This window comes from Palaemon carinicauda, chromosome 26 (genome assembly GCF_036898095.1).
Source record: "Palaemon carinicauda isolate YSFRI2023 chromosome 26, ASM3689809v2, whole genome shotgun sequence".
NCBI classification, from domain to species: Eukaryota; Metazoa; Arthropoda; class Malacostraca; order Decapoda; family Palaemonidae; genus Palaemon; species Palaemon carinicauda.
In genome coordinates, this window is record NC_090750.1 from 73988164 (window position 1) to 74012755 (window position 24592).

Genomic DNA, 24592 nt, shown 5'->3' on the forward strand with positions numbered 1-24592 from the left:
AGCTGGATATACAGTATCTATGTATAACCTTCGTCCAGATAGATTTTTGAGATTTAGGTTATTATAATAAAAGGCTCCTCAGCATTAATATAAAATAGCTCTTAGTTTTTTAAAGCACAGTAAATAAGTTCATACATAAATATTCACCATAAATTCAATAGCTTAAGTTCATACATAAATATTCATCATAAATTCAATAGCTTAAGTTCATAAATAAATATTCACCATAAATTCTATAGCTTGTTAGGTCTCCTTTCCCAGAACCAAAACAAGGGGTGGTGCCCAATATTCCTACAATATTGTAATTCTTGGGGCTATCTACTTAGCTGTAGGTTAACGGGATCGAAACCTGATCTATTCATTCCTATTTAAACAAATTGGGCAACATCCTGATGAGCTGTAAAATTCTTTTCTATGAGGGCCAATACAAAGGAGAGAACTTCAAGCATGCAGTATTCCACTTAATTATCCTATATTTAAATATTTTCTTTTGTTTACACCCACAATTGGTTAAAAAGAATGAACTATTCATGAACAAGGTTAGACAATTGATTGCTTCAAGTGAGATAAGGTTATAACACTAAATAGGAACTGAATGATAAACTTCTTGCATTGTAGTGACTAGAGGGCTGTGACCTCTTTGGAAAAGAAAGTTGGTGATGTGTAAGAGAATAGATTTTAATGCTCTGTGGAGGATTTAAGTGTTATTTAGACAAGACCAAACATAGGGGAAAAGTTCCTAACTGTCTTGTGGATTTAGGATCCTTCTTTTTCCAAAAATGCTGTAATTTGTTAAAATTTTAGTCAGAGGCTCACAGACAATACAAATCAAATTAAAATCCTAAAGGATTTTAGAAGTGCAGCTAAATCTCTTAATTTCTGTAAGAATTTCTTTTTAAAGTCTTAGCAGCAAGCTCAATGGTATACCAAGTTGGTTTTTGCTATGCATTATTTTGGAAAAACATGGTTTTATTATCAGGATTGTTGAGATTTGGTTATTGTGGTGGATGTTGGAGATGTAGTTTAAATGAGAATTTAATTTTGTGTAAATCTAATCAAGTTATAGCATTAATTACATTCTTTTTAAAATATACGGTGTTGGGTAATTTATAAGTGTATAATTTAATAGTACTGTTTTATTTGGTTCTCAATCTGGAGGCTCGAGTTATATATTTATTTGATACTATGACAGAAGGAGAGTTAATTACTAGACAAGTTCATTAGTTTAAGGCTTTACATTTCCTATCTCTTTCTTTAACTGACACCCCTCCATCAGTGTGTGGGCATAGGGAGTTTCGTACAAATGAATGAAATTTCAATAACATTAATTATTTTTAAACCCCTAATATTCATATACTGTACACGTCCACACTAATCCCCACTGGCACGTGATGTCAAGCAATAGGGGTTTAGGTTTGATTTGAAGACTGAAAAGCCAAAAAGGCTCTGGCATACCCAAGCCAAGCTTATTGCCATTAACCGCTAGATTATCTCAATGCTGTACTAGAAGCCCAGGTCTACTGAAAGGAAAAGAAAACAGGAAATTCTAATCTTTAGGGTATATGTCAATATAAAACAAAACCTTTGAGAGGGAGGCAATATGAAACTATATTTAAATTTCATTTCATTTAAACAATTACAGAAGCTTAATCTAATAAAAAAAGTTAAAGGAAAAAAAATTATTAACAAGTTGTTGTATCTTAATTTTAATTCTAGTATTTTTAACTGAACTATGAACTGATTAGTGTCATGATACTAATGATAACACAATTTTTGAATTGAAGTTAAAAATAATAAACTTTACTGTTAACTTTTGTAAACTCTTTATAATAAAGTAATTTGTCATTAATCTAAATACTCTTATTTTCCTTCGTTTTTGTATCTTGAAGTAATTAGTAACTGCCACTTAGTGCCCAAAACCTTCTAGGCAAGATATACAAACAAAAAACAAAATCTTCATAAATTTAACTATTATTTTAATACGTACTTGCCTGAAATTCTCACGCTATAAGTTCTTTGTAAGTCAGCCCTTGGAAAACAAATTAAAAAGTGGAAATTTCCCCTTAATAGTACAATAACCCAGTCAACTCTGGAAACAACAGACACCAGCACAGTCACCAAACATTACCATTAATATGTGGGAGCCATTATTTTTAGCCATTACCACAAAAACTTTAATAAAAGAAAACTAATCTAGGTAAATAATCTTGAAATATGTAGATTATGTACTTATGATACCTAATGGAAAGGAAAATTACTTCTAAAGACCTATACTTGTACATAGTAAAATCTATACAATCGATCTCACAAAAAAACTTTGAAGCCAATTATCATAACATTTTCGGCAAAAAACTGCTACTACCTTTTAATCAATGTTGACTGATTTGTGTCATTCAAACAGGAAAAGATCGGGAATTTTAAGCCCTAAAATCTGTCATTTACTTAAAACCGAAAAACTTCCATATGCAGATTAGTCACATTTGAGAGTGAATTTTATAATGATAAAATAATAGATGAAAAAATAATTGCTAAAAACCTTTCTGTTGTACAACTTTTAATGAACAAAATAATCTTTAAATAGTTTTAAAATGAAAAAAAAATTGGTCTAGAAACAAAATAGCAGTGAGTTTGAAGTAACCCCAAAATAACATTGTTTTAATGGGGCCGAGTCACACGCCTTAAAACTCAAGCAACAGAAAACTGGCGATGGTGATAAAAAAAAAAAAAAAATACTAGTTACTGTATAAGCATAAGCAGATAAGGGAAGTGCAGATATAACAGAGATTACTATAACATAAGGGGGTAATACAACAAAATAGAGTAAGGGTAAATAATCAACAAATTAAAAGATAAATAATCAAGCTGTCCGAGATTTAGAAACTAAGAAAATTGAGCAGGCTACACGATAAAGAGCTTATGATTCACACAGCTACACGATAAAGAGCTTATGATTCACACAGCTACACGATAAAGAGCTTATGATTCACACAGCTACACGATAAAGAGCTTATGATTCCCACAGCTACACGGTAAAGAGCTTATGATTCACACAGCTACACGGTAAAGAGCTTATGATTCACACAGCTACACGGTAAAGAGCTTATGATTCACACAGCTACACGATAAAGAGCTTATGATTCACACAGCTACACGATAAAGAGCTTATGATTCACACAAGATATTGGAAGTGTTTGGTGGCGATGCTGGCATCTTCTGTTACCGGGGAAGACCAGGTTATCATAGCATCAGGGAGATTTTTGTCATGCCCTATCATTAAAAGAACTAATAGCATATAAATTTTAGTTAGATTCATAGAAATAATTTATTTTATATAAATAAAACAAAAACCTAGTACAGTATTACCAGCCTAAAGAACGAATCTATTCATGAAAGCACCAATTTTACCAAGAATGTTTATGGGAAAAAAGATTATCAATCACCAAAAATTAATTAAAATTCCCATTTCTGTGAAACATCTTATCCAATTCTTATCCTATGGCTTATGATACATTCCCTAACCTGTAGGATTTAAGCCTCAGTCAGCCTTTAGCCCTTAACCCTTTTACCCCCAAAGGACGTACTGGTACGTTTCACAAAAGCCATCCCTTTACCCCCGTGGACGTACCGGTACGTCCTTGCAAAAAAATGCTATAAAATTTTTTTATTTTCATATTTTTGATAATTTTTTGAAAAAAATTCAGGCATTTTCCAAGAGAATGAGACCAACCTGACCTCTCTATGACAAAAATTAAGGCTGTTAGAGCAATTTAAAAAAAAATATACTGCAAAATGTGCTGGGAAAAAAATAACCCCCTGGGGGTTAAGGGTTGGAAATTTCCAAATAGCCTGGGGGTAAAAGGGTTAACTGCCCATCAGTAATGAGGATCTATTAAACACATAGTTTTTTTCATCTTTTGGCAATACTGTACTAACAGTACTACTGTATTTTGTATTTAGATACTTACTGCAAGTGGAGCTAAAGGATTATTTTCATACAGTGTGTAGAAAAGGCAATAGAGTATCAATGCAGCAATAATATACAAGAAGGCCAACACTCCAACAGCCACAAAAAATCTTGAATCAGATGAGAAGTCTCCTAACATTATCAGATCCTCGTTTTTTCCGCCACAGATATCGTACTTGGGTCGTAATGAATCTACCCTGAAAAATATAATTCAATTCAGAATTTTCTGATAAAAAATGGAAATCAATTCAAACATTTTGGATGCAAAGAGAAAAAAATTAGTTTGTTTCGCTAAAAACCTATGTAAATTATAATCAACCTACACTTGTTGCCACCTAAAGCACCAGACACACAGCCTAAGCCCCTTTGACCAAAAAAATAAGATTGTGGTGGAAACTTTACACAGGCATATATGAATTTGTATTGGGTCCCTACAAGTAACTGCATGGGTTTCCGGCTGCCTGTAGTGCTGTACACAGCTCAGAGGCTTCAGCTGATCTTTGCCAATTTCAGAATTGCCTCAAAATATTCATCCACATCATGTCATCTCCTTGCTCACCCAGGTAAATTAAATAATTCAAAACCAACTGAAATTACACAATCGTAGGATTGTCCGAGTTGGCCTAAACTATTTCTCTAACACACACGACTAATACTATAGAGGAATTTGAAAAATAAGGAAGCTATTCTATAGTAATACTTTCAATTTATGTTTGCATCTGTCTCAGCTGCTGTTTAACCCTCCCTTATTTTTTTTTTTTTTCATTTACCCACCTACTCTTTATACTCCCGTATCTTTCACTTCCTTAATATTATGTCTCTTTCTGCTCACTTCCTAGAGATACCAAGATGAGAGTTAGCAACTTCACCAGGTGGTATTCTGCTTACTCAGATTCTCAATAATACACAATATTTTAAGCTACATCCAAATAGGCAGGAATTTGGCAGGTGCAGGCAAGAGTGGGTTGGAGCAGGAAATGAAAGCTTTTCCTCTAATTATTTTCATTGGTAATAACTTAATTCAGTAAAACACAGTCAGCATCTAGGTAAACCTGCATGTGTTAGTCGTAGTTATACTGGAGATGTTAGTTTTTTCATTACTGTACAGTTTTGTCAATACAGTACTGTATTATCATCATTACTCTGTTATCATGTCTTTACTAGAGGACTATATAACATACTGTACTTGCATTACCTTAAATTGAACACCAAGTGTTTTACTGTACTTTAGACTCTATAAACTCTACACATACTATACTTATCCTGGACAGTCTCTTGAATGAGAGTAATATTAATATTGCAAGATCTACATAAAATTGTATTATACTGCTTTACATTATTATAGTGGAGTACAGTATATTGCATTACAGTTGTGTATTGTATGTACAGTATTATACAAACAAAGTACTATTACGCTACTGAAGGGTATATCTATAAGTACTACAGTCATACCTCAGTATTCGAGTATCTGGAGTTCACAGCTTTGTTTATTAACTAGGGGGATCTGCAATATTTAATAAAAATTCATTTTTTTTGCAGTCACTTACAACAGTGTCCCCACTATTGAGACATTCTAGCTCCCCCATCTTTTTTCTTCCATTGCAGTACACTGACTGCCATGCTCCCTCTGTCTTAGTATGATTGTCCCATTCACCCAGTAACCATTGCCATACTTTTGTCTTGTGTACTAATTCAGTACAGCTTTTCCAATGGCCCATACAGATCTTCTTCCTCCTCTTTAGGTACCGCTAAGCAGCACAGGAAGGCTATGACCTTGGCGCTAAAGGTTGAGGTATTCAAATGTGTAGAAGGGTTATCTTATGAATTTGTAAGTAGAAAAGTATACTTTTTAGCGAAAAAAGTATAAAGCTCAGTATACTGATAACAGGGCGACCCAGCATCGTGCTCCCATGAGTGCAAACTCATCCTGATAAGAAGGCAACCCAGCATCGTTCTCCAGTGAGTGCAAAGTCATCCTAAGTATGGCGCAATGATGAGAGAGAAAGCCATAGTCAAGATAGAGAAGGCCTTAGTTGTGTGGATTGAGGACCAGCACCGCAAAAGAGTAGCAGTAGACTTGAATATCATCTGGGAGAAGGACAAGTCTCCAACCATTTCAAGCTTGAGGAACCACAACCTAGCACCAGTCAAGTTCCCATTCCCATTTATTGCTCGAGAGCTTTATTTTGGAAGATGTTAATGCACTTTCTTTTGCTTGAGATGCCTCAATGCACTTTCATCACCTAGGAATATGCCTCAGTACCCTTTCAGTAAGCAAGATGCCTCAATACACTTTCGACCAAGATGCCTCAGTACCCTTTCATCACTATAGGATGATGCCTCAGAATACTCTATTGCCCAGAAAGATGTCTTAGAGCACTTTCATTGCACAGGAAGATGGCTCGGTACACTTACATTGCACAAGAAGATGGCTCAGTACACTTTCATTGCACAGAAAGATGGCTCGGTACACTTTCATTGCACAGGAAGATGGCTCAGTACACTTTCATTGCTCTTGACGATGCCTCAACACACTTTCATTGCCCAAGAAGATACCTCAACACACTTTCATCCTTTCATGAAGATTCCTTAGCACAAATTCATCATTCAGGGAGATTCCTCAGCACACTTACATTGCCCAAGATGATGTACCAATGCCTTTCATCCAAGATATCTCAAAGCCCTTTCTCACCCAGGAAAATGCCTCGGCAAACTATCATCAACCACCCGACAGGCCACTGAGCACTCACTTTGCCCTTCAGCCTAGGACTTGCGAAGTGGTTGTGGTGGCAAGTATAATTTATTTAAGTGACTCAAGTTTTTATAATTAGGAAACCTACAGAGTATTTTTTTAAAAATTTGTTCCTACAGAAACACGAAGAACTTTGTCCTTTGATAGAAGACTAATCCTTAGGAGGGAGGAAGTCCCTATAACATAGCTGGCTGATTTACTACACAGGGACATGTCGAGGAACTTTGGTTCTGTACTGGAACAAAAGTAATGCGACATGTCAACTTCCTAACAGCCTGGTCATGATGATTCCCCAGGTGTTAGGCTAAGCCACTACCAGGAACTAATAGACAGTCAGGGAAAACTTATATCCATATGGAGGATATGTTGTCAGAATATGTGATCAATATGAAAAATGGGCTGCATATATTAGGCCATCCTCCAACTCCTCAATGAGGATGAGGGAGGAACTGGTAAACAAAATATACTTCTAAAAAAAAAAAAAAAATTTGCTTGGTCACGTGGCTTCCTTACCTCTAGCAGCCAATACAGCAAATAACGGGACTACTACTGCACCCCAAGGAAGGGGAAGAAAGAAGGGGTAGAAGGGCTAGTCAATTTACCTCTCATTCTAGACTTGCATACCAAACACTATTTTAGACAAAATGTTTCTTGTCCTGTGAAAGAGCTTGGTTTGCTACACAATCTGTTGAGTATCTTTATACTTGATGCTATATCAATATGTGGGGGGAGATATATATTCCTATCGTAAAACAATCGAGTACTATATATAACAATGAGATGAGGACTGATCACAGAAGAGAAGGAAGGTACGTCCGGCTTCCTTCCCAGCCAGAAGCGTCGAGAGTAAGCGCTTGAGACAAACGTAGCGTGTCATGCGCAGTAGTTGCCTAGCAACATAGCAAGACGTAATTTGCCAATGTCTTTTCAAGTTGTCTGGTTGTAGAAAACTAAACTAGAAGTAACCCATATAAATGACTCAGAAGTGTGCATCCGCGTAGGAATAAAGGTTTATTTAACATAACACAATGACGATTTTAACTACTGAATCCAGAATTATTAAGTCTTCAATAGTAATGATAATAAAATACTAAATAGTCTCCTCAACTTGTTACCATAATAATGCTAGTTTAATGGTGGTGCCAGACCATTTTATTTCCGAAAGTCGAGCTAACACTCCATTCTTCTAACACCCGACAAATTGCTTGTGTGACCAAAGCCTAAGGCTTGACAAGAATTCTGTAAATCATGCACAGTAAAGGATTAGTGTTAGTTTGGAAAAAAGGTAATGTTTGAAAAGAATGAAGCAAAGGAGGAAAAATGAAACTAGAACAGATGTAAAGTAAAAGGACACAAAGTAGTAACTGAAAGCATATTGCAAAAAGCTTTAGTTATCTATTGTTTGCCCTGTGATGCACGTTGCAGGCACTAAACTCAAAGGATTGCAAGATCTTTCGTGGTGCTGCTAATTTGTACATTTTTTATACAAATCAACTACAACATCCAGTCAGTCATGTACTGTACACCTTACATATTAATATGATTTAGAAGAAATATAATTTTTAGATCATCTGCAGTGTTAATCGTTACATGATAAAACCTACTTACTGAAATGGATAGGTAATGGTTTCCCTAACAGTTATGTTGTCCTTTTTGTCTGGGCACAGTATAAGGAATGAAAAATCGGTGCTAAAGCTGGTAGTTGTAGCAAATGCACTAATACCAAAAACCTGAAATGTGAGAACAATAAAAAGATAAATTGCAATCATGATGTACATACTGTGGTATAACATTTCATTTGCCACAAATGATACTAGTCTAGTTAATTCACTATCACCATATAAACAATATATTTCTATTTTCATGAGTAATCTTAGGAAGTGAAGTAAAGGCTACAAATATACTGTAACTTTATATACAAATAACCTATAAAATTTACTCATAATACCACCCATAAGATATACAATAATATATTTTATTATAATGCTGAAACTAAGTATATACAGTACTGTATGTCCCAATTCAACAAGAAATTGCTCCAGATATTTCACTATTCCAATAAATACCATCGGTGTTCAAATATAGTCTACTTCTACTATATTTATTGACTATTTAACCATCTGAATAGCTCGTACATCAAAATTCTAATAAAAATCTTCAATATTAATACAGTAAAGTACTGCATAGAAAGTTAAAAAAAATTTAATTAAAAATGATATTTTAATTATAAAATAAATTTTTGAATATACTTACCCGGTGAATATATAATAGCTGCAACTCTGTTGCTCGACAGACAAAAAACAGTAAAAACTCGCCAGCGATCGCTATACAGGTTGCGGGTGTGCCCACCAGCGCCAACTGTCGGCCAGATACCACTCTCTCGATGTAAAACAAAGACTCAATTTCTTCTCATCCCACTGCGTCTCTATTGGGGAGGAAGGGAGGGTCGTTTAATTTATATATTCACCGGGTAAGTATATTCAAAAATTTATTTTATAATTAAAACATCATTTTTAAATATTTAACTTAGCCTGTGAATATATAATAGCTGATTCACACCCAGGGTGGTGGGTAGAGACCAGTTAAATATGTTTACATCGTATAAGCTAAGAGTTTTTTATTTCATTTTGACAGTTATCAATATAACAAAACCAAAATAAATAGGTACCTGGTAAGGAAGTCGACTTAGACGATTACTCTGCCTTGTAAGTACGTCTTCCTTACGGAGCCCCGCGATCCTCTTAGGATGCTGACAGACCCCCAGGAGCTGAAGTATCAAGGGCTGCAACCCATACAACAGGACCTCATCAAACCCCTAATCTGGGCGCTCTCAAGAAATGACTTTGACCACCCGCCAAATCAACCAGGATGCGAAAGGCTTCTTAGCCTTCCGGACAACCCATAAAAACATTAAAACATTTCAAGAGACAGATTAAAAGGGTATGGAATTAGGGAATTGTAGTGGTTGAGCCCTCACCCACTACTGCACTCGCTGCTACGAATGGTCCCAGTGTGTAGCAGTTCTCGTAAAGAGACTGGACATCTTTTAAGTAACATGACGCGAACACTGACTTGCTTCTCCAATAGGCTGCGTCCATGATACTTTGCAGAGATCTATTTTGCTTAAAGGCCAAGGAAGTTGCTACAGCTCTAACCTCGTGCGTCTTAACCTTAAGCAAAGATCGGTCTTCCTCACTCCAGTGTGAATGAGCTTCTCGTATTAACAATCTGATAAAACATGACAAAGCATTCTTTGACATAGGCAAGGATGGTTTCTTAACCGAACACCATAACGCTTCAGATTGGCCTCGTAAAGGTTTAGTACGAGCTAAGTAGAACTTAAGAGCTCTAACAGGGCATAAGACTCTTTCTAGTTCATTGCCTACGATCTCCGATAAGCTGGGAATATCGAAAGATTTAGGCCAAGGACGAGAAGGTAGCTCATTTTTGGCTAGAAAACCAAGTTGCAGAGAACAAGTGGCTTTTTCTGACGAAAATCCGATGTTCTTGCTGAAGGCATGAATCTCACTGACTCTTTTAGCTGAGGCTAAGCATACCAGGAAAAGAGTCTTAAGAGTGAGATCTTTCAGGGAGGCTGACTGTAAAGGCTCAAACCTGTCTGACATGAGGAATCTTAGGACCACGTCTAAATTCCACCCAGGAGTAGCCAAACGACGCTCCTTAGTGGTCTCGAAAGACTTAAGGAGGTCTTGCAGATCTTTATTGTTGGAAAGATCTAAGCCTCTATGCCGGAAGACCGATGCCAACATGCTTCTGTAACCCTTGATAGTGGGAGCTGAAAGGGATCGTCCTTTTCTCAGGTATAAGAGAAAATCAGCTATTTGGGCTACAGAGGTACTGGTCGAGGATACAGAAACTGACTTGCACCAGTCTCGGAAGACTTCCCACTTCGATTGGTAGACTCTAATGGTAGAAGCTCTCCTTGCTCTAGCAATCGCACTGGCTGCCTCCTTCGAAAAGCCTCTAGCTCTCGAGAGTCTTTCGATAGTCTGAAGGCAGTCAGACGAAGAGCATGGAGGCTTTGGTGTACCTTCTTTACGTGTGGCTGACGTAGAAGGTCTACTCTTAGAGGAAGACTTCTGGGAACGTCTACTAACCATCGAAGTACCTCGGTGAACCATTCTCTCGCGGGCCAGAGGGGAGCAACTAACGTCAACCTTGTCCCCTCGTGAGAGGCGAACTTCTGCAGTACCTTGTTGACAATCTTGAATGGTGGGAATGCGTAAAGATCCAGATGTGACCAATCTAGGAGGAAGGCATCTATATGTATTGCTGCTGGGTCCGGGACTGGAGAGCAATAGATTGGAAGCCTCTTGGTCAGCGAGGTTGCAAAGAGATCTATGGTGGGTTGACCCCAAGTCGCCCAAAGTCTCTTGCACACATCCTTGTGGAGGGTCCATTCGATTGGAATTACTTGACCTTTCCGACTGAGACAATCTGCTAGGACGTTCAAGTCGCCCTGGATGAACCTCGTTACTAGGGAGATGCCTCGATCTTTTGACCAGATGAGCAGGTCCCTTGCGACCTCGTACAAAGTCAGTGAGTGGGTACCTCCCTGTTTGTAAATGTACGCCAAGGCCGTGGTGTTGTCCGAGTTTACCTCCACCACCTTGCCTCGAAGGAGATTCTCGAAGCTTATCAAGGCCAGATGAACCGCCAAAAGCTCCTTGCTGTTGATATGCATGCTCCTCTGACTCGAGTTCCACAGACCTGAGCATTCCCGACCGTCCAGCGTCGCGCCCCAGCCCAAGTCCGATGCGTCCGAGAAGAGAACGTGGTTGGGTATCTGAACTGCCAGGGGAAGACCCTCTCGTAGGCTGATATTGTCCTTCCACCAAGTCAGACAAGACTTTATCTTTTCGGAAATCGGGATCGAGACCGCCTCTAGCGTCTTGTCCTTTTTCCAGTGAAAAGCCAGATGGAATTGAAGAGGACGGAGGTGTAGCCTTCCTAGCGAGACAAATTGCTCCAGGGATGACAGCGTCCCTACCAGACTCATCCACAGCCTGACTGAGCAGCGTTCTTTCTTCAGCATCTTCTGGATGGAGAGCAGGGCTTGATCTATTCTGGGGGCCGACGGAAAAGCCCGAAAAACTTGACTGTGAATTTCCATCCCTAAATACAGAATAGTTTGGGATGGGACCAGCTGTGACTTTTCCAAATTGACTAGGAGTCCCAATTCCTTGGCCAGATCTAGAGTCCAATTGAGATCCTTCAGACAGCGATGACTGGAAGAGGCTCTGAGAAGCCAGTCGTCCAAGTACAGGGAGGCTCTGATCTCCAATAGCTCGAAACTGGTACCCCACATTCCTGTAAACAAACCTCAGAAACGGTTGGGAATCCGGGTGTATAGGAATGTGGAAGTATGCCTCCTGAAGGTCGAGAGAGACCATCCAGTCGCCTTCCATAAATGCTGTCAAGACAGCCTGGTAGACTTCATCGTGAAGTTTGTCTTGACAATGAACACATTGAGCGCACTTGCCTCTTACGTACTCCTGCAGTGAACATGGCTGCCAAATCATGGAGCCATCCCTGAGGGACTTGTCCCTGCAGAGAACGTGGCTGTCAGATCATTGGAGCCATCCCTGAAAGCCTTGTTTATGCATGACATAATTGTACAGCAAAACTTCAAAGGCTCGAAAACAGCTGTGAAGTTGACCTGTAAAATCTTGGAGCGTCTCCTGGCCAGGCGCCAGGGAGAGTCTACGAGATTTGGGAAGTCTATCTGGGCAGAGGCAGGAACTCCCAAGCCGAGAACTTCTCTCGTGTCATATCAGACTCTCGCTCTATAAGCCAGTTTAAAAGAAGGGAAAGCAAAGGCTGTATCCCCCAAACTCCTCCTGGTGATAAACCAGTCGCCTAGCAAATGTAAAGCTCTCTAGGAGAGCGAGAGAGCACTAGCTTATAAAACAACGGCTTCGAAGTAGCTAGGCCTAGTGTAAGCTCTGACGTTTAGGCGAACGAGGAGCAGCAGTTACAAAAAGATCCGGACAAAGATCCTTAAAAATCAGCATGATTTAATCAAAGTCCATAGAGGGCTAAGCAGCTTTAGGCTCCTCTCCGTCTGACAGAGTCCTCAAGGGAATATCAGTAGGAGGGGGAACAGCAACTTCCTCATCTAAAGGAACCTTGTCCGATAATAGCTGAGTCTCAAGCAAGGGAGAGACCTACCGCGGTGGCAATGCTTTACAAGCAGAGTCCACACGCACTGGTGCATTAGTAGCGGACCAGGACGCAACGTCATGTAACTGCTTGACAGTCTGTGAACTGTCAACAACAACAGGTGCGAGAGACCAGGACGCAACGTCATGTAACTGCTTGACAGTCTGTGAACTGTCAACAACAACAGGTGCGTGAGGACGCACAGCGTCCACTCGAGACTGCTTTGACCGCCTAGACTGAGCAGTCAAAACAACTCTAGAATGCGGAGGTTGACGCACAGCGTCAAAACAAGTCAACTCCGATTGTTAGCGAACGTCCTGAACGTCAACAGGAGCATCAGCAAGTGGCCTAACGTCCAAATATGGCTGAAAATCCACACGAGACCGCATCGAGTGTGGTTCTAAACAACCTGACTGACGTGACTTAGCTACGCCAACGTCAACAGGACGCACAAAGGAACGTTAGGTTGGCTGAAAGCCAGGATCTCGATGAGATAAACGGCTAGGCTCAACGGACTAATCGGCAGAATAGTCTTCCATAAGGGAGGCAAGCTTATTCTGCATGTCTTGCCGTACAACCCATTTAGGATCAACGGAAATGGTTGCGGTAAGAGACGAGGGTAACGTCTGTGACCGCAACACTTTGCCAACAAAAAGACTCTCGGAGTCTGTGTTACGCTTTTGTTAGGCGGCGAGCAGTTTTCCGATGACTGCATAGGGTCAGAGCTGTCCTAATGGCTGCAACCAGGACGCTGGACCTGTCCTGAAAGGACTGACTTTCGCTTAAGGGCCTCGAAACCTTGTTTCAGGTTTCTTATGCGAAAAGCCTTCGGATGACGAGGAGAAAATTGTCTCTCTCGCCTTATGGTAGGGGAGATCTTGGTAAGATACACCCGATACCATAGAGGGAAACGTCTGTTCGCTGATCAAAGCCTCTCGAACCCATAAGTCGTACGACATTACTTCTCCCCTGGGCTTGGGAGCTTGCAAGAGGTCCCGGACTAGGTGAACGACAGGCACGAACAGACGAACCCTCGGACGCAACACTGTAACACTTTGCGCAATATCACTTTATCACTACGATTTTCTGTTTTGCACTTATTTCACTGAAATCGAAACTTTTACTGATTTCAACCTGAAGCACGCAATTCTACCCTCATCAAAAGGTAGTAAATGCGAAATCAGTCGTATAATGCAAGCACATTAATACCAGCAAAAAAACAGTAAACATCTTTTAAGATAAAAAAAAATCAGTGGTTGGGGAAGAGAATAAACACTAGTTCATTCAACTACGTTTTCAATCTCTCACCGTACATTGCCTGGGGACGAGAATAAAACTAAAAACGTTTTATCCTTTCTCCCCGTACAGAGACTAGGGACGAGAGTAACTCGAGAACAACGTTACCCGCTTGAACGGAACGTTTTCTCTCCTCTCTCTCCCTCCGTCTCTATCTCTCTCTCTCTCTCTTGATTTCGCACCTAAGAGAAGAGCCCAATTACGTTTCGTCAAAAAAACATGTTATTTGACCAAAGGAAAAAACTGAAAGGTTTTTCAATTAAAAAGTTCCTTTAAAATAGAATTTAAAACATTTAAGCTTTGAAAGAAGAATGAACAAAACGTCAGAATCGATTTACTCTTTCTGCAAAGTGAAACCGTGATACTCTCTCTCTCTATCGTAACGATAGAGCGCAAACTGCGTAGCATAAATAAACTAAACGTTAGTTCATCTTTGAAAACAGTACGAAGACTATTCAAAGAAAATCTTTCATAAAATATTTATTAAAAATATTTATTTAAAAAGTTTTAAATCATTAGCTCTTTAAAAGCTATTTACGATTGAAAGGGCTCAACGTTGTTTAACTTCGGTTTCCAAGTTAGGACCGCCTACTCTCAGGAAAGGTCGCATATAAACAAAACATTAAAATTTATTTTTTATGTTTATTATAAATGGAAAGTTAATCGAAGAGGCCTAATAAAGGCGGTGAGATATAAAATATATAGAGGAAAATCTATAATTAATTTATAACGTGATAAGATAATTACTAAAAGCCTAAACACACTTCCGTCTAAGGGAAGGGTCGGCCATTTAAAAGTCAAAGAAAGTCCATACTCTCTTTGTCACCTAAAATTAAATCTATCCAAAACGATTTCAAGATTTAAGATGATAAAACACCTGCACTGCGAAAGCTCAAACCAAAATGAAGTACTTCACCAAATATGTTGAGAAAACTCCAGGTTCTACAGCGAGTAAAAGTACGTCTTGTCGACACGTCGACAGAGAAGAAATTGAGTCTTTGTTTACATCGAGAGAGTGGTATCTGGCCGACAGTTGGCGCTGGTGGGCACACCCGCAACCTGTATAGCGATCGCTGGCGAGTTTTTACTGTTTTTTGTCTGTCGAGCAACAGAGTTGCAGCTATTATATATTCACCGGCTAAGTTAAATATTTAAAATTAAATTTTTCAATTCCTACCTGTATAACTTGGTGTTGTTCACTCTGTGAAAGCTGTTCACAAATGTAAATTTGATTATTTAATCTAATTTCTCAAGTAAAATTTGTGGTTAAATTTGTAAAATGTTGAAAATTCTAACTATTAAATCTAAGCATAAATTATATAAAAGGGATTTTTACTGTGACTATTTTGGCAGACTTTTTGATAGTTTCTGCCACCTGTCAAAATTCTCGTCAACGAGTGTCTAGCCAACTATGAGATTAGCCCGTGTTATCTTCCGGCTTTGAGCATATATCTCCTTTCTGCTATTTTTCTAAGAAAGTACTATATCTCCCTCCCGCCAGTGGACTCCCTGCCATCCACTGTTACCCAGTCGTTTTATACATGTCCATAAGCACTAGCTCCTTCCATTATGAATGTTTATGCAGTAGGGCACGAGGGTGGGTTCTCCATTGGTTATACATTAGTTTCATACTTTTCCTTTTTAACTAATGCGGCCAGTTCCCAACATTTATTAGGATGGTGAGAATAAGCAATCCTCAATATACACTGCAGTGCAACACACTTGAAAATAAGAACCCATTGCAGTACCTTTGAGCTCACCTGATTGCCATTAAGACACTGCTTGCACAACAGCTGTGTTAACATGTGTCTCAGTCAGTCGAGAAAAAGGAATGATCTGACGTCCTAAGGACCTACCAACCATATTCAGTTACCTCTAGGCTAACAAAATTGGTTAACCCTTTTACTCCCACCATAAGGTTAAATTTCGAGCACATTTTGCAATAATTTTTTTTAAATTGCTCTAACAGGCTTAATTTTTGTCCTAGAGAGGTCAGGTTGGTCTCATTCTTTTGGAAAATGCCTGAAGTTTCTCATAAAATTATCAAAAATATATAAAAACATGTAATTAACAGTGTTTTGCAAGAACGTACCGGTACGTCCTTTGGGGGTGAAAGGATCAAGCCTAAACTACCTAACTAGTGGCAACTGGCCTACAACTACAGTAGTTACAAGTCTGACTGATCAAACCAAAGACCTTTAAATAAGCCATCACACTCATCATCCTAAGTACTCACACACTAACCTATGCAAAGCACTGGACCCTATAAAAGATTGAGAAAGTTACAGGGATACTATGTACCCCATAACTGTTCTCCTCAGCCAGTGCTTCTAGTATATGTATATACATATGTAAGTGTAGTACTCAAACTAAACCAAACCACCAAAAGGTTAGGTTGAATGTGGGATATATTGAATAAGATGGTTATGCAACAAGATAACTAGCCACAATGAGGGAACCCAACGCACACAAATTCTTGTACACCAGCTGAACATCTTTGAGATAATGAGAGGCACAAACAGAAATACCCTTCTACATTGCTGCCTGAATCACTGCTGACATTGATCGGAGTATTCCAACAAAATGAAAGTGATCTAAAGTATCCCCTGATACTATGAAATCTGGATGCTCTAGTTCTTCTAAAGTCTAGAGCCATTGGCAAAGCTAGAGCTATGAACCTCATTAGGATGAATGATATGACCTTCTTTGACATGTTCTATATGTCTCCTGACAGAAACAAAGAGAGCCCCAGAATCTTTGTTCTGTCCATGTAAAACATGAGTGCTCTTACAGGGTATAAGATATGGTCCATGTCCTCCCAACCAACAATCTCTAACAGACTTTAGAAGGAAACCTCTCTGTGCTGACTGTCTTTGCCCAGAACTCTGGGAGATATGAGAGTACCATGTCTTGTTCTCGTGTTGCTACATCTGCTGAAATGGCTAGTTCTCCCAACCTTCATGCTGTTGCTAGAGCTACTATAAACAGTCTTGGCTGTAAGGTCCTTCATGCTAGCACTACCCAAAGATTTGTAAGGTGCTGCTACTTACAAACCAAGAATCTCGTCTAAATCCCAGTGGTGGAGAAATATTGGTTCTTGGAACCTCTATCTCAAAAGACCTGAAGAGGCCGTTAGAATATAGCCATTTTAGATTTCTCTGAAAGCAATCTTAAAAGTAGATGACAGCATAGCTTTGTAGGCTCTTGTCCTCCTGAGAAAAAGGAGAAAATCTGCTGCTTTAGGAACCGTAGGTCGAGAGATGGTGTGCCCTTTAGACCTGCATCATGACCTGTACACCGCCCACTCATGTTGGTAGTTTATATTAGAGGTCTTCTAGCCTTTGCTACTTGTTTTACCACTGCTGGAGAGACTCTTCTCCTCTTGGTAGGATGTATGATATTCTCTAGGCAGCCATATGAAGACACTGTGGCAGCACGTGGTACTATAGTCCATTTCTTTTAGCGATGCATATTTGCACCGACTCGCAGCGGTGCCCTTTTAGCTCGGAAAAGTTTCGTGATCGCTGATTGGTTGGAATTATCTCGTCCAACCAATCAGCGATCCGGAAACTTTTCCGAGCTAAAAGGGCACCGCTGCGAGTCGGTGCAAATATGCATCGCTAAAAGAAATGGACTATAGTGTAAGTGTGGCTGACAAAGGTAACCTCATGGGCAGATAAATTGAGACCTGACAGATCTACAAACCACTTTTCTTGTGGCTAGAATGGAGTGATGAGAGTCAGAGTGCACTCCATTGAAATCTTAAGTTTCCTGATGACATCCCTGATCATTTTTATTGGAGGAAATGCGTAAGCCTGCTAATGACTCTCAATCCTGTAGCATGGCATCCATTCCTGCCACCTACGGATCCCTCTGTATACTGAAACACGTGGAGAGTCAGAAATTCTGCGACGTTGTAAAAAAATCTACTGTAGCTGTCTATTGGCGAAGAAGTTTATTTACTACTTCCTGTGCCAGGGTCCATTCCCTACTAATGACTTGATCCCTTCTGCTCTTGACATCTGCTAGCACATTCGATTTTCCTGCCACGAACTGGGAAAGAGGAATGGTGTGGGTGGTCTCTTCCCACTGCAAAATCCTCTGCACCAAATTATTCAGCTTTGAGGACCTGGTAGCCATTTCTTTCCTCATGTAAGACACAGCCATCAAACTGTCACAGCAAATTACCACAACCTCTGACAAACACTCTTGGAAAAAGGCTTAAAGACGTTCCTTCATTGCACAAAGTTCCCTCCAATTGATTGAAGTCATAAGTATTCCATACATCCCTCGCAAAAAAAGAATAACCAGAACTTTGCTGTCTACCTGGGCTCTAAGAACTCCTAATCTCACCTGGCAAAATGGGAGAGGAAATACCTATCACATTATTCTTAACAAGATTGCTACTAGGGTAAAAAGCAGACACATGCTGTAAGCCAGCAGGTAGCATGGCTAATCACGTAGTCAGCTAGACAATTCCATAGACGAGAATTTTGACAGGTGGCAGAAACTGTTAAAAAAACATGCAAAATAATCACACAAAAATTTCCCTTTACATAATCAACTATAATTTATGCATAAATTAATACAGTAGTTAACATTTTTAACATAACATACAACTATTTAACCATGAATTTTACTGGGGATAATAGGTTAAAGAATTCAATTTACATCTGTGCAGCTTTCACATACTGAAGGACACCATTAGTTATAAAAGAAGAGTATGAAACAAATTATAAATCAACTAAAAAATGAACTTACAAACTGTAGTATTTTCATGAAACCTCTGGGCTCCTTCAAAGCTTGAGTATTCATGTTTGCAATCAACTGCTGTATGCCCTGAAATAATCAAAACTTACAGCATTAAAACAGTCATTGGTTAAAAATTATTAAGGATGAGATCTAATCTCCCAACATACTAAAATGTTTATACACAAGAAAATGCTACAGTATTTCTACAAGTGCATAAAACATGGAAATACTAAGAAATCTCAATAATCACCTAACTATTATTTAAGGATAACTAATAGTACAGTACACGGGAGTAAATAACTTAAATACACATGCAAATATTTCCTAAATTGTCAAAAATATTGTATAACCCCAATCATGGTGAAAAAGATCCCCACAGACAACAAAGCAAATAAAGTAAATTTACAGAATTTCAGTGTTGGTGAGGTTCATTACGAGCAATAGCTATGGTTGATAGCGTATACTTCTATCCCTCCAATTTCTCTCTTCTACCATCAATATTATCAATGAGAAAGCGTCTTGTGTCACATGATGAACAAACTCCCGTTAGAAATATGGTAGAATTTCACTGGTAGATTACTGTAAAAGTTTGGTTTACATGAATAAAAGATATTCCTTTGGTGCAAGACATCACTAGCAGGAGGAAAAGCATCCTGGCAAGCAGAGATACAGGAGTGAGCTGGTAGAATAGAAGGTTAAATAAGTCACTGGTGGGGCAACATCACCCAATAACAGCAATATCAACCAAAGACTCAATTTTTCACTGTAAATAATAGGGAAGATCATTTTTCTACTGATCTGGAAAACGAAGTAAACACTTCCACTGAAAATTATAAGGTTAAGTCTTCAAACGCACTCTTTACCTTCATCACCTTGAGTCGTCATCTTCATAAATTCCAACTATGGCCTAGGCGAATTGTCAAGGTACGTCAAAAAATGGCGGTGGTGTGTATAAACACCTGACTGCTCCAAATCCTACATAACTGACTTGGGTCCCTTTTTAAGTTTAATATTAAGGCAAAATTAGGTTTCCCTGAATATACTGAGGTTTTTCATGAAGGGATTCTGATGCAAAGCATAAGACATGCCTATGCATCAACAATTCAATGCAGTACGCTACAAAACTGCATAATAAGCATAAAGCCGCTTTACATCAAAATCAGCTTCAAAAGTCTATTACTACGTTTTTCATCCTCGGGTGAATGTGAGGCCACTAGTTGGGCACAGGAAGAGCCCTCTCTTTCACCTTCAGGAAGTGGGCAGCAGCTGTGAAGACTACTTTCGAGAAGTAAAAATGACATTGGGAGGTGAAAGAAAAGCCCTAAACCACTTCTCCCCTTTTCAAGTCGTTGTTATATCAGGGGGTGACGGAACTACTGAAGGTGAGGCCCTGTTGTCAACTGCACTGACAGTAGTGCAGGCCAGGCTGGAGAGGACCACATCAGGCACTACTACTGTTGCAACAGAAGTGGCAGCAATGTGAGATTATGAAGTTTTCGCGAGGTTGTCGCAATTTCCCCATAGACGAATGCTCTCCAAGCCTACAGATGGCCACAGCACCTCCAGAGTCAAGGACTTGACCTTGTCAATAGCAAGCTCACTAAGGAGTGAAGGGAAAGGTTCACTTGATTTTCTGGGGAAATCAGCTAAATCCCCCTTGTACACCTTCAGTGGATATGGAAGATCTGGGTCATTCTGCTCATTTGCCAAAGACGAAAAAGACTCTGGGGGTAGAATATCTGAGGGCAAAAGAAGAGAACTAGCTGATTTCTACGGACTTGAGGAAGACCCTGAAGGTGAAGTCATGCCCTCCATTCTTCCTCCTCCTTTTGCCATATTCTACCCACCATGGCAGCGACTATTCATTACACTAATCACAGGGGAAGACCATTCGTAGTTATGGCCCCTATAAGGAGGTCACAAAGAATGGGGTTCAGCATTACTCCTGCTCATGAAGGTGCTGCACATTTGGCCAGTAACTCCAGGGCATTGTTTCTCCATTCTACAAACAGTAAACACACACTATAAAGAGAAAAATGAAAAAAATTAAAGCATTCGAGTTAGAGAGATTGAAAGTACATCAGTACTACTCGACGGCTAAAATAAAAGTGGAGTACCAATGTACTAGCAGGGGGGGGGGTGAGATTCCCCTGCCACCCACCAGCAACTACCAATACTTTGGTTGGTAATGATTTTAACAGCAGTCTCTCTAACTTCACTGAAATCATACTCCTATTAAAAAACAAATGTTTATATCCATGTAGGAACAAACCTTTGTCATACACCATTTTTCTGTTAATGTTTTATTAAACGAAATCATCTTCTAATATCATGCAGGACTATCCAACTACCCCCAATAAAAAGAAGTCAGATTACCGAGAGTATAACGTAGCAGTTATAACCAACTTAGTATTAACCCCTAAAATCACAAGTACCATTTATACCATGATTGACAGGAAGTTAAGCAGAGAGCAAGATCAAAATATGATGGACCTAAATATGCATGAATTTCAAAATGTTTATAGAGAGCAATAACAAAGTAAGACCATAAGAACAGTAAAAAGGATTTTTGTGGATTTCTATAATCAATAGCATTTCAATCATTTCCTTGGATAGAGGTACATATTTCTCATATGATGCAAAGAGGAATGGCATTTTATGACACAGCAAAAGAAGAATATAAATAGAAATTATAAAGTAGCTTTCAATAACTAAGGAACTATACCCAAAATTGAATGCTATGAATGCATGGGCAAATCACAAATCAAACTAAAGATCTAGCATTGTGCATCATTAACCAGTATAAAATATGTATTCTTATCAAAAGTAGAGAGCTTATTTTGGTCATAAATAAAGCTAAATTTCATAAAACATGAAATGAGTCAACCACGCACGCGTATTTCCTTTCAAAGGTACCAACAGGAGAGGAGGTTAGACAATGCATGACAGAACCACCAACCACTGGCCAAAATTATGAAACAAACATGAGCTGATAAAAAAGGTCCATCACTATGTATTGAAGTTTCATATGCAATTACTAAATGCCACTCAGTACATGACTAGCAAGCACACCTCTTTAACACTACTGTATACCTATAAGCAATCCAGAGTTCATGATGTAATATCAGTTGTTTTGAGTAGAAATTGAAATTTCATAGGAGCTAGTACCACTAGATTTTTTAACCATTATCCCAAGAAGTTTCAGCTATGTAGTAAACTTGAATTCCAGGATGCTAAAACTTTACCATTCAAGCTAAGAGCTAGAAAGTGTAAATTCTAACCATGAGCATAATATTCATCAAAACCTTACCTGTAAATTAGGCAGCGTTGGTTTTGGCTGCTCCATATATACAGGGGGTGGCTGCATGTAACAATAAAAACAAAGAACTTATGAGGCAACAGACACACAAACAAAAATCTACCATATCTAAATTTACTTAAAATCCAAAACAGATGTTATCAAAACAGTGACACTGCGAATACACCTGAAATTCTAAAAAAAAAACTACATACAGTAAGTACAAAAATATTTCACTTACATGCGTGAAACCAAAACATGCAATCTAAAAAATAAGTTCATGAACAGAAGTTTATAGAAAATCGATAAAGTTGGAAAAAAACAACATGCAAACTAAAGTGGATCGTAATCAGTGACTAGACGAAAATAAAAACATCAAAACCCAGTTCCAAGTCTAGTAGATCACTGTGAACTATAAAATAGAATTGATTTCATGTAATTGAATACTGTGTATCATTATGAAAACAGCTACAGTATTTGACAAAGAAATGGGACTACAAAGTAAATTAGTAAATTCATACTCTACAGGCATATTGCAAAACTGATATGAATTGACTGCATATTCATTTTAATTACAGTAATCGGTCCAATTGCGGATCTAAAATATTATGAATTAAGTTTTCTCTGGTTAAACAGCTGTCTGATTTAAGGTATATTTTTCCTATATACAGGATCTGCTTTATAATAATGCTATACTATACTAAAAAAATATATAAGATCAAACTAGTTTTCTAAATGGTTCGTACTGCACGAGATAGCAATTTTTGAAAACTGCCTGGTTAAGAGACGCTAAGTATTTGCACCTTCCAGGCATTACAATAGCTATACCAAGCTTCGATAACTACACCATACTTGACATCAGTCTAAATCCAACCAATATATAAGATGCTAATTACCCTGCAATATTAAAATCTCACTGGTAACACATTAAACAAGTAATAAACGTTTGAATGTACTGTTTATGTTCAACTAAACACTGGAAAACTGCATTGAGAGGTGAATAAAAGTACTACTGTACTTGAAACACACTGAATGTCCTTAATATGTCTTTCAAGCAAAGTGAGAGTACTTGGTGAGGCTCCCAGAGTTGTGCTTCATGTAAGTACAGTTGGACACAGCAATTCCTGGCACACCTCTCTCTAAGGATGTGAACCGTCACACACTTACTACAAGGAGAGTAACCAAACAGATAGTGGAGGAAGAGATGGTAGAGGTGGTGGGCAGGGTGATACGCAAGAGCTCACCACACAGTAAGGGCATGTCAGGATGCACTTCCTCAGAGTGAGGTGTGCCAGGAATTCTTATGTCCTACTGTGCTTCTGTTTAGGTGTTTTCAGAGAAGATTTCCCAGTACCTTTCACCACCTTGATATTCAGGCTTGCCCAATATATGGACCTCCAGCAGAAGAGAACTTTTGTTAATACGTAACATAACTTCCTCCTTGGGTGACAACAGGATTATCAGAACAGATAACCCCCTTAAGGAGGTAATAGAGGCCTCTTTTCATCTAGCGTCCTATGAACTAGAGATAAGCCAGCTTATTCTTTGAGATAATAATGATTTTGACTACATTAGCCTTTCTCATAGATCAAGTTGGACTTGACAAGGATGAAATGCAAGCTTCATGTTTCACTACCCCTTGAGCCATACACTAGGAAGAGTAACATCCACAGTTCCGCCTCATTGTAGGAAATGCTTAGTCATCTAAAACCATGGCAGACTGATGTCATAACTCTGAGTAGAATTTGTATCCCTTCGGCACTTCTCTCAACTAGCCAATGGAGCAATGAATCATTGTGACAGTCAATGCCTATTGCAAGCCTTGTATGAGGGAGAGTTTGATTTTTATGTTACCTCTAATAGAATGGCATGGGAGTAATAAATAAAATTGAATACAAAGAAAGTGATCTAATTTTTTTATAATACTTGTGATTAAATCAAATATTTTAAGTTGAATTCCATCTGGCAGAAGATATGACTGGAATGTGTTCATAACTTCAGAGGCTTCCCTTTTCTTAAAAGCTTCTACATGGCAATTGTGTCATTGTAGCATAAGGCTGAGTTGAATAAAATGGACAACGATGATATTGCCGAGCTGCTTTACAGTCCCAGTGACCCCTAGCCAATAAGGAACTGATGAAGCACTTAGGTTCAATTTCAAAAGGTGAACTACCTTTGTGGCATCCTCTAATGTTTAGAGGATACCATGAATTTTATGAAGGAGCTTTATTATAACTATACAAATAACACAAGTCATAATTTCTTGGGGTCCTTAAACTATACAAGGTGGTATTGGAGAGCAAATTAAATACCATACAGTCCAGGGTTAATAATAATTTCCAACATT

General features: G+C 38.7%; 1 protein-coding gene across 4 annotated transcripts in view; it reads right to left on the reverse strand.

The window, feature by feature from the left end:
• LOC137619588 (synaptophysin-like) overlaps positions 1–24592 on the reverse strand; it is a 46541-nt gene that overhangs the window by 4728 nt on the left and 17221 nt on the right. For 2 of the 4 annotated variants that reach the window (XM_068349756.1, XM_068349757.1), the window contains 4 exons: positions 22258–22308; positions 18957–19034; positions 8325–8446; positions 3966–4161 (listed from right to left, as the gene is read on the reverse strand). In XM_068349756.1, the coding sequence (XP_068205857.1) occupies positions 3966–4161; positions 8325–8446; positions 18957–19034; positions 22258–22308 (447 nt within the window). The remainder of the gene's footprint in view (positions 1–3965; positions 4162–8324; positions 8447–18956; positions 19035–22257; positions 22309–24592) is intronic. The other 2 variants (XM_068349758.1, XM_068349759.1) reach the window with 1 other exon arrangement.